The sequence below is a fragment of the Hyla sarda genome, chromosome 5 (genome assembly GCF_029499605.1).
Source record: "Hyla sarda isolate aHylSar1 chromosome 5, aHylSar1.hap1, whole genome shotgun sequence".
NCBI classification, from domain to species: Eukaryota; Metazoa; Chordata; class Amphibia; order Anura; family Hylidae; genus Hyla; species Hyla sarda.
Window position 1 is genome coordinate 383,779,939 of NC_079193.1, and position 20,567 is coordinate 383,800,505.

At 46.0% G+C, this 20,567-nt stretch overlaps 1 protein-coding gene across 1 annotated transcript; it reads left to right on the forward strand.

The window, feature by feature from the left end:
- Positions 1-944: 944 nt before the first annotated feature.
- Positions 945-20,081, forward strand: LOC130272792 (ly6/PLAUR domain-containing protein 2-like). The gene is made up of 3 exons (XM_056518676.1): positions 945-1,064; positions 19,540-19,653; positions 19,836-20,081. Exons 1-3 carry the CDS (start codon positions 1,058-1,060, stop codon positions 20,036-20,038), a joined length of 324 nt encoding a protein of 107 aa, XP_056374651.1. The 5' UTR covers positions 945-1,057; the 3' UTR covers positions 20,039-20,081.
- Positions 20,082-20,567: the final 486 nt, after the last annotated feature.

The window sequence follows — 20,567 nt, forward strand, 5'->3', positions numbered from 1 at the left end:
TATATATAATACTGTAATGATGAGGACACTACTACTGATATATATATATAATACTGTAATGATGAGGACACTACTACTGATATATATATATAATACTGTAATGATGAGGACACTACTACTGATATATATATATATATATATATAATACTGTAATGATGAGGACACTACTACTGATATATATATATATAATACTGTAATGATGGGGACACTACTACTGATATATATATATAATACTGTAATGATGAGGACACTACTACTGATATATATATATATAATACTGTAATGATGAGGACACTACTACTGATATATATATATATAATACTGTAATGATGGGGACACTACTACTGATATATATATATATAATACTGTAATGATGGGGACACTACTACTGATATATATATATATATATATAATACTGTAATGATGAGGACACTACTACTGATATATATATATATATAATACTGTAATGATGAGGACACTACTACTGATATATATATATATATAATACTGTAATGATGAGGACACTACTACTGATATATATATATATACAATACTGTAATGATGAGGACACTACTACTGATATATATATATATAATACTGTAATGATGAGGACACTACTACTGATATATATATATATATAATACTGTAATGATGTGGACACTACTACTGATATATATATACAATACTGTAATGATGAGGACACTACTACTGATATATATATACAATACTGTAATGATGGGGACACTACTACTGATATATATATATATATAATACTGTAATGATGAGGACCCTACTACATATAAGTATGAAGCCCATAGGGCTGTATTTGTACGAGGGGTGTAAGTATTATCACGCCCCTCTGCACCTCTAGGTGGGGCTTATAAGGATTAAGTGAGGGGCGTGAGTATATAACTCCTCCTTCTCCGTCCAGGTGGGGCGTACGTGACGGTTGCGGAAAGGTCTGCGAGCTGGTGGGAGTTTTCGACAACAGCTGTGGTTGCCAGCGTGAGATGTGATCAGTCTAGTGGGCCAGTGGTCACCGTTTCCGGCAGGGAACATGTCAGGTTGGCTCTTTCTGCATAGCAGCAGTACTTTCTGACTGTACTGAACACGGGGGAGAGGCCGGGCACCATGTCATGCCGGAGCCTTGGCTCTTGAATCGGCAGTTAGGGTTAGTAGGGTTAGGTGTGGGTGGCCTTATGCTCCCCTGAATGCTCGGAGGTGCTCCGGCCTCCTCTGCCGATTACAGTCCTTACTTCTTGTACCTGGTCGCCATCGGCTGTATTGTGTGGCCGGGTGGTGTCTTTCCTCACAGGGGGACAGAGGGTGCAGCACAGACTGCTGTATCCATGTAAGAGAATGGCGGATTCACGGCTGTTGGTTCCCAGGCCCTAGAAGGGTGAAATGGAGCTGGGCTTGCAGCTAGACATGTGCAATTCATTTCGTAACGAATGCACGAAAAAAAAAACACACAAAATCCCGAAAAAGCATACGAATACGAATATACAGTTAACGAATGCATTCATTGTCAGTATACCGAATGTCGGGGCCATGTCAGGGGGTTATCAGTATACCGAATGTCGGGGCCATGTCAGGGGGTTATCAGTATACCGAATGTCGGGGCCATGTCAGGGGGTTATCAGTATACCGAATGTCGGGGCCATGTCAGGGGGTTATTAGTATACCGAATGTCGGGGCCATGTCAGGGGGTTATCAGTATACCGAATGTCGGGGCCATGTCAGGGGGTTATCAGTATACCGAATGTCGGGGCCATGTCAGGGGGTTATCAGTATACCGAATGTCGGGGCCATGTCAGGGGGTTATCAGTATACCGAATGTCGGGGCCATGTCAGGGGGTTATCAGTATACCGAATGTCGGGGCCATGTCAGGGGGTTATTAGTATACCGAATGTCGGGGCCATGTCAGGGGGTTATCAGTATACCGAATGTCGGGGCCATGTCAGGGGGTTATTAGTATACCGAATGTCGGGGCCATGTCAGGGGGTTATCAGTATACCGAATGTCGGGGCCATGTCAGGGGGTTATCAGTATACCGAATGTCGGGGCCATGTCAGGGGGTTATCAGTATACCGAATGTCGGGGCCATGTCAGGGGGTTATCAGTATACCGAATGTCGGGGCCATGTCAGGGGGTTATCAGTATACCGAATGTCGGGGCCATGTCAGGGGGTTATCAGTATACCGAATGTCGGGGCCATGTCAGGGGGTTATCAGTATACCGAATGTTGGGGCCATGTCAGGGGGTTATCAGTATACCGAATGTCGGGGCCATGTCAGGGGGTTATCAGTATACCGAATGTCGGGGCCATGTCAGGGGGTTATCAGTATACCGAATGTCGGGGCCATGTCAGGGGGTTATTAGTATACCGAATGTCGGGGCCATGTCAGGGGGTTATTAGTATACCGAATGTCGGGGCCATGTCAGGGGGTTATTAGTATACCGAATGTCGGGGCCATGTCAGGGGGTTATCAGTATACCGAATGTCGGGGCCATGTCAGGGGGTTATCAGTATACCGAATGTCGGGGCCATGTCAGGGGGTTATTAGTATACCGAATGTTGGGGCCATGTCAGGGGGTTATCAGTATACCGAATGTCGGGGCCATGTCAGGGGGTTATTAGTATACCGAATGTCGGGGGCATGTCATGGGGTTATCAGTATACCGAATGTCGGGGCCATGTCAGGGGGTTATCAGTATACCGAATGTCGGGGCCATGTCAGGGGGTTATCAGTATACCGAATGTCGGGGGCATGTCAGGGGGTTATTAGTATACCGAATGTCGGGGGCATGTCAGGGGGTTATCAGTATACCGAATGTCGGGGCCATGTCAGGGGGTTATCAGTATACCGAATGTCGGGGCCATGTCAGGGGGTTATCAGTATACCGAATGTCGGGGCCATGTCAGGGGGTTATCAGTATACCGAATGTCGGGGCCATGTCAGGGGGTTATCAGTATACCGAATGTCGGGGCCATGTCAGGGGGTTATTAGTATACCGAATGTCGGGGCCATGTCAGGGGGTTATCAGTATACCGAATGTCGGGGCCATGTCAGGGGGTTATTAGTATACCGAATGTCGGGGCCATGTCAGGGGGTTATCAGTATACCGAATGTCGGGGCCATGTCAGGGGGTTATCAGTATACCGAATGTCGGGGCCATGTCAGGGGGTTATCAGCATACCAAATGTCGGGGCCATGTCAGGGGGCTATCAGTATACCGAATGTCGGGGCCATGTCAGGGGGTTATCAGTATACCGAATGTCGGGGCCATGTCAGGGGGTTATCAGTATACCGAATGTCGGGGCCATGTCAGGGGGTTATCAGTATACCGAATGTCGGGGCCATGTCAGGGGGTTATCAGTATACCGAATGTCGGGGCCATGTCAGGGGGTTATCAGTATACCGAATGTCGGGGCCATGTCAGGGGGTTATCAGCATACCAAATGTCGGGGCCATGTCAGGGGGCTATCAGTATACCGAATGTCGGGGCCATGTCAGGGGGTTATCAGTATACCGAATGTCGGGGCCATGTCAGGGGGTTATCAGTATACCGAATGTCGGGGCCATGTCAGGGGGTTATCAGTATACCGAATGTCGGGGCCATGCATCAACTGCTATCCGGCTGCGCATAATGCTTAAGCTGCTGCTGGATAGCAGTCGAAGCAGCCCGGGCAGGTTCACTCACCTTTCTGCGCTGCTCCGGGCCTTCCTCCGGTGGGTCCTGGGCTGGTCCGGGGACTTCATACGGGTCTCCCTCTGACGTCGTCATGACGCCATCGCGCACGCAGTCCCGTCATCCAATAGGAACGGCGTGCGGCAGCGACGTGATGACTTCGCTAGGGAGGCCCAGTAAGGCCTTGCAGCAGACAACGGAGGACCGGAGAACACCAGGAGAGCATAGCAGAGCCCAATGGAGTACCGAAGAGGACTAGGAGAGCCCAGCGGAGGCCCGGGGACACCATCGGGAGCAGCGGGGACAGGTGAGTAGGACTTTACTTTTTTATATTGCACGAGGATCACTAGACATGTGCAGAACCAAAAATCAGAATTAACGAATACATTCGTTGTTTTTAACGAATGCATCCGTTTTTAACCCCTTAAGGACGCAGGACGTAAATGTGCGTCCTGGTGATGTGGTACTTAATCCTCCAGGACGTACATTTACGTCCTGTGCATAACCGCGGGCATCGGAGCGATGCCCGCGTCATGCGCGGCTGATCCCGGCTGCTGATCGCAGCCAGGGACCCACCGGCAATGGCCGACGCCCGCGATCTCAACGCCCGCCATTAACCCCTCAGGTGCCGGGATCAATACAGATCCCGGCATCTGCGGCAGTGCGCGATTTGAATGAATGATCGGATCGCCCGCAGCGCTGCTGCGGGGATCCGATCATTCAGAACGCCGCACGGAGGTCCCCTCTCCTTCCTCCGTGCGGCTCCCGGCGTCTCCTGCTCTGGTCTGTGATCGAGCAGACCAGAGCAGGAGATGACCGATAACACTGATCTGTTCTATGTCCTATACATAGAACAGATCAGTATTAGCAATCATGGTATTGCTATGAATAGTCTCCTATGGGGACTATTCAAGTGTAAAAAAAAATTTTAAAAAATGTAAAAGTAAAAAAAAAGTCCCTCCCCCAATAAAAAAGTCAAACGTCAGTTTTTTCCTATTTTACCCCAAAAAGCGTAAAAAATAAATTTTATAGACATATTTGGTATCGCCGCGTGCGTAAATGTCCGAACTATTAAAATAAAATGTTAATGATCCCGTACGGTGAACGGCGTGAACGAAAAAAAAAGTCCAAAATTGCTACTATTTTAATACATTTTATTAAAAAAAAATTATAAAAAATTTATTAAAAGTTTTTTATATGCAATTGTGGTATCAAAAAAAAGTACAGATCATGGCGCAAAAAATGAGCCCCCATACCGCCGCTTATACGGAAAAATAAAAAAAGTTAGAGGTCATCAAAATAAAGGGATTATAAACGTACTAATTTGGTTTAAAAGTTTGTGATTTTTTTTAAGCACAACAATAATATAAAAGTATGTAATAATGGGTATCATTTTAATCGTATTGACCCTCAGAATAAAGAACACACGTCATTTTTACCATAAATTGTACGGCGTGAAAACGAAACCTTCCAAAATTAGCAAAATTGCGTTTTTCGTTTTAATTTCCCCACAAAAATAGTGTTTTTTGGTTGCGCCATACATTTTATGATATAATGAGTTATGTCATTACAAAGGACAACTGGTCGCGCAAAAAACAAGCCCTCATACTAGTCTGTGGATGAAAATATAAAAGAGTTATGATTTTTAGAAGGCGAGGAGGAAAAAATGAAAACGTAAAAATTAAATTGTCTGAGTCCTTAAGGCCAAAATGGGCTGAGTCCTTAAGGGGTTAAACGAATGCATCCGAAAACAAAACAAAAAAATTCGCGGATGCATCCGAAAACCGAATATGACGAGTGCACAGCATTCCGAAATTTTCACAGAACCGAAAATTTAAAAAAAAAACGAAAACGAACAAAACGAAATTTTTGGTTCTGCACATGTCTACTGTACAGCCACAACTGCACCAGAGCAATCGCTCTTCCGGCCTCTAGTGGCCACTTCTTGGTACTGCAATGGTATTTGTAATACGCATGAATAAACTGCTCAGTATTCTGCTGGGCATACGGTCATTGGGGGGGTATTTATCAAAGGATTTATGTGTTTTTTTTCCACGTAACTTTGGCGCAATGCTTTGGCGCAGTGTCTTTTTGCGCCTAAGTTTGGCGCATCTTCTCCACTGTCATTTTTACAACTTTCTCAAAATCACAAGGTCCTGTGTGTGATTTCAACTTTGGTCAGTAATTCATCATTTGCGCCAATGGATTGGATTGGATCCCGTTTAGCGCAAATCCCGTTTTTTTTTTTTTTTGCGCAAATCCACGGCAAGAAATTTTGCACATGGAAAACACACATAAAATGTCAGAAAATGTAAAGGCGTCAAAATACATAAAAAAAAAAATTTTTGTGAAAGTGTTGTGTTGTCTCTGAGGGGTCTTCACCCTCCGTTGAGCCGGCATTGGACATGGCCGCACAGGTTCAGGAAAGCTAAGCACTAAAGCAGTGGTCTCCAACCTGCGGACCTCCAGATGTTGCAAAACTACAACTCCCAGCATGCCCGGACAGCCAACGGCTGTCCGGGCATGCTGGGAATTGTAGTTTTGCAACATCTGGAGGTCCGCAGGTTGAAGACCACTGCACTAAAGTAACAAAAAAAAAAAAAAAACTACCCAAGTTAAAAATAAAATCCATTTCACATGGTGTCTATAAACCCCACAAAAGAAAATAACTCACGTCGCTTGCTGATATACTGCAGGAGGGACCCCAAAATGGCTGCACAAGGGGTAAAAAACGCGTCGTCTGTGGCGGTAAGTTCTGTGTAAAAGGCGCTGGGAACGGCTGATTTCAACATCTGAGCCAAAATTACTAACAAATTGCACCAAATGATAACCCCTTAAGGACTGAGCCCTTTTTCGCAATTATGACCACCGTCAATTTACGAATTAATAACGCGAAAATGCTTTTGCCGAATATCCTGATTCTGAGATTGTTTTTTCGTGACATATTCTACTTTATTTTGGTGGTAAATTTTCGGCGTTAATTGCATCCTTTTTTGGTGAAAAATCCCAAAATTTCATGAAAATGTTGCATTTTTCTAACTTTGAAGCTCTCTAATTGTAAGGAAAATGGATATTCCAAATAAATTTTATTTTTCTTCACAAACACAATATGTCCGCTTTATGTTGGCGTCATAAAATGGAGATATTTTTGCTTTTTGAAAAAATTAGAGGGCTTCAAAGTAGAGCAGCAATTTTCAAAAATGTCATGAAAATTGCTAAATCTGAAGGGACAGATGTTACAGAACTACAACTCCCAGCATGCTTGGGCAGTCGAGGCATGCTGAGAGTTGTAGTTTGGCAACATCTGGAGGGCTACTGTTTTGGCACCACTGTAACAGTGGTCTCCAAACTGTGACCCTCCAGATGTTGCAAAACTACAACTCCCAGCATGCCCAGACAGCCTTTGGCTGTCTGGGCATGCTGGGAGTTGCAGTTTGGCCCCCCCTAGTGGTTGCCACAGTAAAGATCGATTTACTTTCACTTTCAATTCCCCCCCCCACTGTCGATTCCCTACCTGAGCAAAGATCCAGCAGGCTCCAGCGAAGATCCCAGGTCCCCAGGCATCTTCTCCTGCAGGTACGGCCTTCATCTTCTTCCCAGAGCCTCTCGACATCCAGGGGCGGGCAGAACGCTGCGCTGCCATTGGTCAGAACTCCGTCCTGAGTAATGGCAGGGGATAGGAGGAGATCGCAGCTTTGCGACCTCACTCCTATCCTTTAGGCTGATCGGGGCTGTTGCCGACAGGTCCGATCAGCCCTATTTTCCGGGTGATCGGGTCACCAGAGACCCGATCAGCCCGGAATTGGAGAAAATCGCATGTCTGAATTGACATGCGATTTTCTCAGATCGCCGACATGGGGGGGTCTCAGGATCCCCCTGGGCGATGTGCCAGGGTGCCTGCTGAATGATTTCAGCAGGCATCCGGCTCCGGTCCCCAACCGGCTAGCGGTGGGGACCGGAATTTCCACGGGCGTATGGATACGCCCTCGGTCCTTAAGGACTCGGAATGCAGGGTGTATCCATACGCCCTGTGTCCTGAAGAGGATAAATTTGATGCATGTCCATGAAAACCAAAGTGGAAAAAAAAAAAAGGCTAAAAAGAAACGGTCAACAGGCGAAATTAGATAAATACCCCCCCCCCCCCATTATGTTCACCATTCTCATATACGAAATCTAATATTAATTCGCTGAAAATAAATAAATACATAAATGTAGTAATCATAAGGAATATATAGCATTATACCATACATACTTGCTTAGCAGTGATACTGTACATACATTCATAGCATTCATACCGTATATATTGTTCTTGGATTATACCGTATGTCTGTTTAGCACTAATACCGTACATACATTCATAGCGGGTGCACCCGGCATGCGCCCATGGTTTCTGTACAGTGCATGCGCCCTCTGTGCTATGTTTTTGTTCAGAATGGTTTCAGGCGCAATAGTATTTCATACCCTCATAGCAGTTGTTCTGCACATAAGCTCATAGCATTTAGACTGTTTTTACAATCATAGCAGTTGTTCTGCACATAAGCTCATAGCATTTAGACTGTTTTTACAATCATAGCATTTATTCTGCACATAAGCTCATAGCATTTAGACTGTTTTTACAATCATAGCAGTTGTTCTGCACATAAGCTCATAGCATTTAGACTGTTTTTACAATCATGGCAGTTGTTCTGCACATAAGCTCATAGCATTTAGACTGTTTTTACAATCATGGCCTTTATTCTGCACATACGCTCATAGCTTTATACCATAGTTACGCTCACATTTTGTTTATAGGATCTATCCTGCACACTTTGTTCATAGCATTCATACTGTTCATACAATCATAGCGTTTATACTGAACACACGCTCGGAGCATTTTATTATGTTTATTTGAAAAAATTATATATATATATGTATATGTATGTATATAAATAAAAATAATAATAAATATAAAAAAAAATTAAAATGAGGCGCATGCATTCCAGCTAAAAACCATTCATTTATACCCATATGTATCCCCTTGTGCATATAGGTAGAGCCTATGTGATGTATACCTTTGTTCTGTGCATACCGCTATTTGTCTATACAGTGACCCCTCGACCTACGATGGCCCCGACATACGATAATTTCAACATGCGATGGCCTCTCAGAAGGCAGCATCACCATACGATGCTTTTGTATGTCGGGGCCATCGCATAAACGGCTTTCCCTTAGCGCAGACTGCTTCAGCTGCCACCGGATAGCCGTTTACTGTGCCCCGTGTGGTCCGCTGACGATCACTTACCTGTCCTCGGGGCTCCGGCGCGTCCTCTTCGGGATCCCCTGCATCGTCGGCGATCTCTCCATCACTGTCATCATGTCGCTGCGCACGCCGTCCCTTCATCCAATAGGAGCGGCGTGCGTAGCGACGTGATGGCGGCGACGGAGAGCGCGGTTGCCGGGGAAGCAGAGGCCTTGCCGGAGCGTCGGGGACACCTCGGGGACGCGGCGACAGCGATGGAAGGTGACATCCAGGGCAGCGGTGACGAGCGGTGACGGTCCGGAGCGGCGGGGACAGGTGAGTACAACTTTCTCTAACAGTGGTCTACAACCTGCGGACCTCCAGATGTTGCAAAACTACAACACCCAGCATGCCCGGACAGCCAACGGCTGTCCGGGCATGCTGGGTGTTGTAGTTTTGCAACATCTGGAGGTCCGCAGGTTGTAGACCACTGTCCTATACTTTACATTGCACGGATCCCTCAACATGCGATGGTTTCAACAAACGATGGTCCATTTGGAACGGATTACCATTGTATGTTGAGGGATATTTGTTAAAATGTATTATGTGGTATGCACATGACATTTGCGCTCCAGGCGTTTGTGCTGCTCATGCGATCATTGCGTTTATACTGTGCATTCACTCTCACCTTGGGCTGTACACTCGCTCGTAGCTTTTATATATTTTGTGCATAGGCTCTTAGTATTTATAGTGTACATACACTCATAGCATTTATACTGCACGTATGCTGGTAGCATTTCCTCGGTACATACGCTCGTAGATTCATACTATACATCCATAGCATTCATTAGAGCATCTATTTGGTGTACATGTTATAGCAATTATTACAATATAGGATTATTCAGTACATAAGGTTGTAGCAGTTGGTACATATGTTTTAGTATTAAGTCTGTGAATTTATCATAGCATTTAGTCAGTGCATACAGTTGTAACTTTCCATGTATATGGTTAGGATATTCGGTGCGTATGATTAACATGTTTTCTACTGTGGATACGGTTAGCATGTTTTCCTGCACATATGGTTAGCTTGTTTTACTTTGTGCATTCGGTTGGAATGTGTATTTTTGTGCATACAGTTAGCATCTTTTACAGTTAGAATGTTTGTTTTTGTGCATATGGTTAGCATGTTTAAATCTGTGCATACGGCTGGCATGTTTTCTGTGCATATGGTTAGCATGTTTTATTCCGTGCATACGGTTAGAATGATTTATTTTGTGTATACGTTTTGAATGTTCTGCGCATATGGTTAGCATGTTTATTCTGTGCATATGATTAGAATGTTCTGTGCATATGGTTAGCATGTTTATTCTGTGCATATGATTAGAATGTTCTGTGCATATGGTTAGCATGTTTATTCTGTGCATATGATTAGAATGTTCTGTGCATATGGTTAGCATGTTATAGAGTGCATTTGGTTATGTAGCAATTATTAAACTTAAGCATTCGTTGGGAGTGCGTTCCATCTTATTGTACATACATTTATAATACACGGTTAGAGCATTCATACTGTGCATGCGTTTTATCACAGCTGTACCAAGCATACGTTTTCTTATTCCTGCCACGTCTGCAGGGGGATGCCGTACATAGGTTGTTGCTACTGACACATCTTCAGAGCAATAACATCTTGATTGTAGATGGTCGTTTACCCGTTGTGCCTGCCTCGTCTGCAGGGGGACGCACCATATAGGTTGTTACTGACACGTTTTCAGACCAATAACATCTTGATTATAGGTGGTCGTTTACCCGTCGTGCCTGCCTCGTCTGCAGGGGGACGCACCATATAGGTTGTTACTGACATGTTTTCAGACCAATAACATTGTGATTATAGGTGGTCATTTACCCGTCGTGCCTGCCTCGTCTGCAGGGGGACGCACCATATAGGTTGTTACTGACATGTTTTCAGACCAATAACATCTTGATTATAGGTGGTCGTTTACCCGTTGTGCCTGCCTCGTCTGTAGGGAGACGCACCATATAGGTTGTTACTGACATGTTTTCAGAGCAAAAAAATCTTGATTAACATGTTTTATTCTGTATGTATCGTTAGCATGTTTATAAGGTCCATGATTAGTGTTACGCCGAGCGCTCCGGGTCCCTGCTCCTCCCCGGAGCGCTCGCGGCGTTCCTCTCTCTGCAGCGCCCCGGTCAGACCCGATGAACGGGAGCGCTGCTCTGACATTGCCGGCGGGGATGCGATTCGCATAGCGGGACGCGCCCGCTTGCGAATCGCATCCCAAGTCACTTACCTGTCCCGGCCCCCGGCTGTCATGTATTGGCACGCGCGGCTCCGCTCCTTAGGGCGCGCGCGCGCCAGCTCTCTAAGATTTAAAGGGCCAGTGCACCAATGATTGGTGCCTGGCCCAATTAGCCTAATTAGCTTCCACCTGCTCCCTGGCTATATTACCTCACTTCCCCTGCACTTCCTGGCCAGATCTTGTTACCTTGTGTCAGTGAAAGCGTTTAGTGTTGTCCAAAGCCTGTGTTTCCAGATCTTCTGCTATCCATATTGACTACGAGCCTAGTCCTTCTGTCCCACGCCTTCTCAGCAGTGAGCGAGGTTGAGCCGTTGCCGGTTGATACGACCTGGTTGCTACCGCCGCAGCAAGACCATCCCGCTTTGCGGCGGGCTCTGGTGAATACCAGTAGTATCTTAGAACCGGTCCACCGACACGGTCCACGCCAATCCCTCACTGACACAGAGGATCCACATCCAGCTAGCCGAATCGTGACAATTAGCATGTTTTATTCTGTGCTTACGGTTAGTATGTTGTGTTCTGTGCATATGGTTATCGTTTTTTTTCTGAGAATACGGTCAGCATGTTTTATTCTGTGCATACCGTTAGCATGTTTATTCAGTGCATATAGTTAGCATGTTTTATTCTGTTAGTATGTTCATTCTGTGCATATGGTTAGCATTCTGTGTGCATGGATTAGAAGTGCATTCGGTTATCAGTTATTCGGTGCATTCAGTTATGTAGCAATTATTATGTTAGCATTCATTTAGGTGTGCGTTCCAGCTGTACATTTATATACATTCACAGCATTCATACTGTGCATACTCTCAGAGCAGCTTTATCGAGCATATGTTCCTTATGCCTGCCATGTCTGCAGGGGGGATACAGTACATAGGTTGTTGTTGGTGACACGTCTTCAGAGCAATAACATTTTGATTTATAGGTGGTTGTTTACCCGTTGTGCCTGCCCCATCTGCAGTGGGATTCACCCCATAGGTTGTTGTTAATGTCACGTTTTCAGAGCAATAACGTCATGTTAGGTGCCTGTCTCGTCAGCAGGGGGATGCACTACATAGGTTGTTGTTACTGACACGTCTTCAGAGCAATAACATCTTGACTCGCAGGTGGTTATTTACCAGTTGTGCCTGCCATGTTGCAGGGGGATACACCATTTAGGTTATTGTTACTGACATGTTTTCAGAGCAATAATGACACGACATTAGGTACTGGTATCCGTTAGGCCTGCCACATCTGCAGGGGGATGCACTATGTAGGTTGTTTCTAACACATCTTCACGCACGGTTCTAGTTATTGTCAAGGTAGGACTCTGTCATGCATCGATCCGTGTCCCTTTGTAGTGATGGCACAAGTAAGTATGTTAATAGGCATATTTCAGTTAGTATGTCCGTCTGTTCCTGTTATCAGTGTCAGGTAGTTCTTTCACAGATGGACGTTACTACCACAGCTTCTCAGGTAAAGTTACCGCCTCTAGTACTCACTAGTTGGTAGATGCTACGCTTTCTGGCATGCAAGGTATAGTCTACTCAGGGTATGTGAAGCTTGATGGTGGGTGTATGCGGTGTTATTTTAGGAATTGTTATTCATCCTATTATGGTTGCTTTTTGACCTCTATAGGCGTGCCCTCATACGTGGTTCATGGCACACCTCTGAAAGCTATTCTAAGTTAAAGTTGTCGTTCAGGTATGTGTGCAACATTTTCAGTCACTAGTATATGTCTGGAGCCCTGAGCACAAGTATGAAGCCCATAGGGCTGTATTTGTGCGAGGGGTGTAAGTATTATCACACCCCTCTGCACCTTTAGGTGGGGTTTATAAGGATTAAGTGAGGGGCGTGAGTATATAACTCCCACTTCTCTGTCCAGGTGGGGCGTACGTGACGGTTGCAGAACCCTCCCAACACTCCCTCTATAGGGGTGCCCTCGTACGCGGTTCATCGCGCACCTCTGACCGCAATGCTAAGTTAAAGTTGTCGTTCAGGTCTTTGGAATGGCTAGAATAATGATTCTGAGGAGATGGTTCGCACCTGAGGGTCCATGTTTTGTTGAGTGGCAAAGGGAAATAGAACAAGTGAGAAGATTTGAGACCCTATCGAGGAAAAAAGATGGGATGGAAAATAGAAACTGAGTGGAAGAAGTGGGTGGGGGCATCCTAGCTGGTGGTGGATTGGGGTGGGGAAGAAAGCGGGAGGGTGATTATTGGGGAAAAATGTTCATATATGTTTGTATTGTTTGTCATTTTGATATATATGTCATTTTGATTATATATGTAAAAACTAAAAAAAATATATACCGTATTTATCGGGGTATACCACGCACCGGCCTATAAGACGCACCCTCATTTTACCAAGGATATTTGGGTAAAAAAAATTTTTTACCCAAATATCCATGGTAAAATGAGGGTGCGTGTGTGCGCATGTATACCCCGATACACATCCAGGAAAGGCAGGGGGAGAGAGGCCGTCGCTGCCCGCTTCTCTGCCCCTGCCTTTCCTGGGGTCTAGAGCCCTGCTGCCGCCGCTTCTCTCCCACTGGCTATCTACGCCGCTGCCCGTTCTCTCCCCCTGACTATCGGTGCCGGCGCCCCATTGCCAGCGCCGATAGCCAGGGGGAGAGAAGTGGCGCCGGCAATGGGGCAGCGGCGCCGACAGCCAGGGGGAGAGAAGGGGCAGCGGCACCCATTGCCCGGTTGCATAATTACCTGTTGCCTGGGTCGGGTCCGCACTGCTTCAGGCCTCCGGTGTGCGTCCCCTGCGTTGTTGCTATGCACTTCACGGCGAGGCGCACTGACGTCATGCGCCGTGCAGCGCATAGCAACAACACAGGGGACGCACACCGCAGGCCTGAAGCAGCGCGGACCCGACCCCGGCAACAGGTAATTATGCAACCGGGGATGGGGGGAGGCAACGGTGCCGCTGCAATGGGGCGCCGGCACCGATAGTCAGGGGGACAGAACAGGCAGCGGCGCCGATAGCCAGGGGGAGAGAAGGGCCGGCAGCAGGGCTCTAGACCCCAGGGCAGGCAGGGGCAGAGAAGCCGGCAGCGCTGGCTGTCTCTGCACCTGCAAAGCCGCTGCAGTTCATTGATTTAAAGCGCCCGCTTTAAATAATTGAACTGCAGCGGCTTATCAGCGTATAACACGCACATAGACTTTAGGCTAAAAATTTTAGCCTAAAAAGTGCGTGTTATACACCGATAAATACGGTATATAAAAAGAAACTACGGATACTGGAAGCCTGTGCTAGCATTTCTCCTGTGGTGTATATAGTAGTATATAGTAGTATATAGAGAAGAGGGTTGCATTGACAACACAATGGGCAGCACATTGAACACATTTTATAAGTGGTCAGAAACTTTGTAAATAATTCATGAAAGAATAAAGTTACATTAAAACCAAGAACATCATTGTTTTTCTTGTGAAATTCCCAATAAGTGTCCCATGACCCTCTTCCTATTGAAAAAACTAAAGTTGGATTAAAAATGGCCGACTTCAAAATGGCCACCATGGTCACCACCCATCTTGAAAAGGAAGTTAATATAATCTTGAACAGGAAGTTAATGTCACCAACCATTCCCATTTTATTAAGGTGTATCCATATAAATGGCCCACCCTATACTTTAATGATGAGGACATTGTCTACAGTCACATGGCATGGACGAAAGGTCTGTCCTAGATGCTCTTTTTCCTTATCTGTCTTTACCCCCCCCCCCCCCCCCACTCCCAACCCCTTGCTCCGCAGAAGGAAAACATGGGCTACGAGAAGGAGTTTGGTCACCATCAGCCTTTGGATCGTGTTGCAGTGGCCAAGCATAACATTAGTGGGACTGCTGGTGGTAGGTGTGGTGGGGATACTGTAAGGCATCATGGTGGATGTGCTGAGGGTGAACAAGGAGTCCACAATCACAAATCAGAAGTTCTTACAGAGAGGAGTAATGGGGATGATGAAGAGGAGGAGGATGATAATGTCAGCAGGTCTTTACGTCTGAGCAGTTCAGGAGCAGGTGACACTGGTGCTGGGTCCGAAGACTTGAGAAAAAAACGTTCTAGAACAGCGGCACCGTCAGGGGGTGATGTACAGGGGCACAGTCGGGTGGTGATGTACAGGGGCACAGTCGGGTGGTGATGTACAGGGGCACAGTCGGGTGGTGATGTACAGCGGCACAGTCGGGTGGTAATGTACCTAGCTATTTACGGTATCCTGCCGTGTTGAATTTCTTCACTATGTTACCAGATGCAGTAAAGCAGGTACAGTGCTGTATCTGCAGGGAGAAAGTTAGGCACAGGCAGGGTCCAAATTTAGGAATAAGGCCTCTATATCAGCATATGGAGAGGCATCACAAAAACTGGCTACAAGAATACCTAGTCTACCGTTGTATGATGTCCGGTGGCTACAGCTAACACTATCTCACCACCGCCTGCTGTCTGCTGGCTAAAGCTAACACTACCTCACCACCGCCTGCTGTCTGCTGGCTACAGCTAACACTACCTCACCACCGCCTGCTGTCTGCTGGCTACAGCTAACACTACCTCACCACCATCTGCTGGCTTCATTTACCACTAGTCCATGCTTTGTGGTGGAGAAGGTGGGCCACTCCATGCAACAGTCGGTGTGCAGCACAGTGCATGCCACCACAAATACTTGGAGTTGTAGCTATGGCTAGGGCTATTTCATTATTTAAAATGTGTACAGACCTGATGCAACTCCCAACAAGGGAGAATTCTGTAAATTTTGTTCAAATTCGCAAAATAAAAAACTCTTCTTTACTGAGCACAGGTTCTTCCTCATATCATTCATTCTTTCTAAATAAAAACAATAAAAAATCTATGTGTACAGGTTCCTGTTGCAACTCCCAAAAGGAGAATTTTATATATATTTTTTTTATTTTTTAACAAAAGATATTTGTACACTGTCATCAGATTGTTCAGTAGTTTGAGACACTGTCACTAATCCTGTTGCAACTCACAAAAAAAGGATAATTTTTTGTAAAATGCTTGGAGTGAGCCATTAAATGCATTTTAACATTGGCAGGCATCAACCATGGGTATTTTATCAACCCTCCAGTGTAGCATCAGGGACAGGGTTTGGTAGCATTGTCACCTCTAAGCAAACAAGATTGTCTGCCGGTAACGTGGAAAAGAAATCATAATTGTTAAAAGGAATCCGACATGGATCAGTAAGGAAATTAAACCTCCTGTGCCAGATGCCACTAAATAGACAGTACTACCACCATCCCTGCTGTACGCTGGTACTATAATCCCAACCAGTCAGCCACCTCCTGCTGTACGCCTGTTCCTACACAACCTATGATTCCCAAAAAAGGATGATATTCCCAAAAACGTGATAAAGGAAAGTATTCTTTTTTGGCTTTTCATACAAAAGCTATTTCTTCACCAAACCTGTTGCTACTCCCAAAAAGGGAACATTTTTGAAACACTTGGAAAGAGCTATTGCGTCTTGCCATACCTCCATGGGCATTACAACACCGGCAGGCATCTACCAACAACCAGGGACACTTTATGCAGCTTAATTTAAGTGAAAATACCTGGGACACCAGAGAAATGGCCATACCAGTGGTCCCACAACCAAATCAATGTATTGCCAAGCTGATGATGTAACTGATTTAAAGACTTGAGGGGTCTGGCTACAGTACTTATGCCACCCCCACCACCATAATCCCAGGAGTAGAATCGGTGTGACATTCCCTTGTAAAGGGAATGGTGTTGTCTGTCTGGTCTGATCAGTCCTGTCAAACTAACCTGATCAGCTTTTATGAGGGATCAGTCCTGTCACCTGATCAGCTATCATGAGGAGGTGAGCTCCAGACTGGACCAGGGGGAATCACTGAGTGTCGTATATCTGGATTTTTCCAAAGCATTTGATACGGTGCCTCTGTAGTCCTATGTTCTCCTCTGTGGTCCTATGTTCTCCTCTGTGGTCCTATGTTCTCCTATGTGGTCCTATGTTCTCCTCTGTGGTCCTATGTTCTCCTCTGTGGTTGTCTGTGGTCCTATGTTCTCCTCTGTGGTCCTATGTTCTCCTCTGTGGTCCTATGTTCTCCTCTGTGGTCCTATGTTCTCCTCTGTGGTCCTATGTTCTCCACTGTGCTCCTCTGTTGTCCTCTGTGCTCCTCCTGGGCTGGGTCTAAGTTTGGTGATCTACAGGAGTGAAAAACCAAGGTCCCTCAGGTCATACTATAATGACAGGAGACATCACCCATCATACTGTACTGACAGGAGACATCACCCATCATACTGTACTGACAGGAGACATCACCCATCATACTGTACTGACAGGAGACATCACCCATCATACTGTACTGACATGAGACATCACCCATCATACTGCACTGACATGAGACATCACCCATCATACTGTACTGACAGGAGACATCACCCATCATACTGTACTGACAGGAGACATCACCCATCATACTGTACTGACCGGAGACATCACCCATCATACTGTACTGACAGGAGACATCACCCATCATACTGTACTGACCGGAGACATCACCCATCATACCGCACTGACAGGAGACATCACCCATCATACTGTACTGACAGGAGACATCACCCATCATACCGTACTGACAGGAGACATCACCCATCATACTGTACTGACCGGAGACATCACCCATCATACTGTACTGACAGGAGACATCACCCATCATACCGCACTGACAGGAGACATCACCCATCATACTGTACTGACAGGAGACATCACCCATCATACCGTACTGACAGGAGACATCACCCATCATACCGTACTGACAGGAGACATCACCCATCATACCGTACTGACAGGAGACATCACCCATCATACCGTACTGACAGGAGACATCACCCATCATACTGTACTGACAGGAGACATCACCCATCATACCGTACTGACAGGAGACATCACCCATCATACTGTACTGACATGAGACATCACCCATCATACTGTACTGACAGGAGACATCACCCATCATACTGTACTGACAGGAGACATCACCCATCATACTGTACTGACAGGAGACATCACCCATCATACTGTACTGACAGGAGACATCACCCATCATACTGTACTGACATGAGACATCACTCATCATACTGTACTGACAGGAGACATCACCCATCATACTGTACTGACCGGAGACATCACCCATCATACTGTACTGACAGGAGACATCACCCATCATACTGTACTGACCGGAGACATCACCCATCATACCGCACTGACAGGAGACATCACCCATCATACTGTACTGACAGGAGACATCACCCATCATACCGTACTGACAGGAGACATCACCCATCATACTGTACTGACCGGAGACATCACCCATCATACTGTACTGACAGGAGACATCACCCATCATACCGCACTGACAGGAGACATCACCCATCATACTGTACTGACAGGAGACATCACCCATCATACCGTACTGACAGGAGACATCACCCATCATACTGTACTGACAGGAGACATCACCCATCATACTGTACTGACAGGAGACATCACCCATCATACTGTACTGACAGGAGACATCACCCATCATACTGTACTGACAGGAGACATCACCCATCATACCGTACTGACAGGAGACATCACCCATCATACCGTACTGACAGGAGACATCACCCATCATACCGTACTGACAGGAGACATCACCCATCATACTGTACTGACATGACACATCACCCATCATACTGTACTGACAGGAGACATCACCCATCATACTGTACTGACAGGAGACATCACCCATCATACTGTACTGACAGGAGACATCACCCATCATACTGTACTGACAGGAGACATCACCCATCATACTGTACTGACATGAGACATCACTCATCATACTGTACTGACAGGAGACATCACCCATCATACCGTACTGACAGGAGACATCACCCATCATACTGTACTGACAGGAGACATCACCCATCATACTGTACTGACATGAGACATCACTCATCATACTGTACTGACAGGAGACATCACCCATCATACTGTACTGACAGGAGACATCACCCATCATACTGTACTGACAGGAGACATCACCCATCATATGATGACTTGCACATATTATAAGATACATTTGTCCCATTGGTTTACATCTTTTTTTGTTTTTAGGGGTTTGCTGACGGATACGACTATCAGGTGCACTAAGGAAGTATCAAAACTACCCTAAGATAGGGGAGCCCATTAGGTTGTACAGTATGTCAGCAGACAGTATCACACATGTAAGGCTTAGATACAAGGGCTTGTGAGGTGGTATCACACAGGATTAGATACACAGTAATCCGTAACCCCTTCTTCTCTTTTTCCCGCAGTTTACTCTCTGAAATGTTACACCTGTGACGCACAATTTACCAACGCCAACTGCCTTACCGCGACAAACTGCAGCAGTAACGCAACGTCTTGTCTGACGTCGGTGGCATCAGGAGGTGAGTTCTTTCATTTACTCCTAAGATCATGAATCCCCTCGGAGCCGCCCTGCAGCGGGCATCTGACTACACGTATTACAATGACTGACAGGTTGTCACAGGTCCCGCCCCTAGTGACCTCATTGACTAGTCACATGACCAGGGCCAGTCAGTTTATAGAATTTTTGTTTTCTCCACTGTAGGTGGGTACACCGCCATCGTAAAGACTTGTGAAGCGTCCTGCACTCCGCTCACTACCACCATCGCCGGAATCTCCGCCACCGTCACCTGCTGCAGCACCGATCTGTGCAACTACAGCGCCGGCGCCAGCATCACGTCCAGCTATGCCGCCATCATCCTAGCGCTGGGATCCGTCCTGACTATCCTGAAGAGCTCAGTTTTATAACGGGCGACACCGGTGTACAGTATAAAAACAATAAAGAAAACAGAACCTCTGTCATGTGGGAGTCAGTATTTTTCTAATTTCAGCTTGCTGTCAGTGAATGGAAATATTCTTAAAATCTGTCTAATTCTTCTCACAGCTGGGGGTTTGTCAGTGTTTCCCCCAGGCATGCTGGGAGTAGTAGTTTTGCATATTCTGGAAACATGGATTTATCATATCCAAAATGTGACACTGTGTCAGGGAATGAACATCCTCCATGTTTCTATGTGTGGTGGCGGAATGAGAGGAGGCTGTCTCGTGTGAGTGCAGGGTGTTTAGGGTGCCGTTGTGCAGGATAATTAAGGGCGCTGTTAACCCTTGTCACTCGTGACGCCAGGGTGAGGGTTAAATACTGTAATCTTGATAGGTCTATTGCCACCCTTCCCAAGAGCAATAGGTGATGCAGAAATAAAGGATTGTCCACAACCATTGTTAACTGAAAACTTGCAGGAACTTTTACTGAAGAATTTCTGTACATGCAGCAATAGTAACA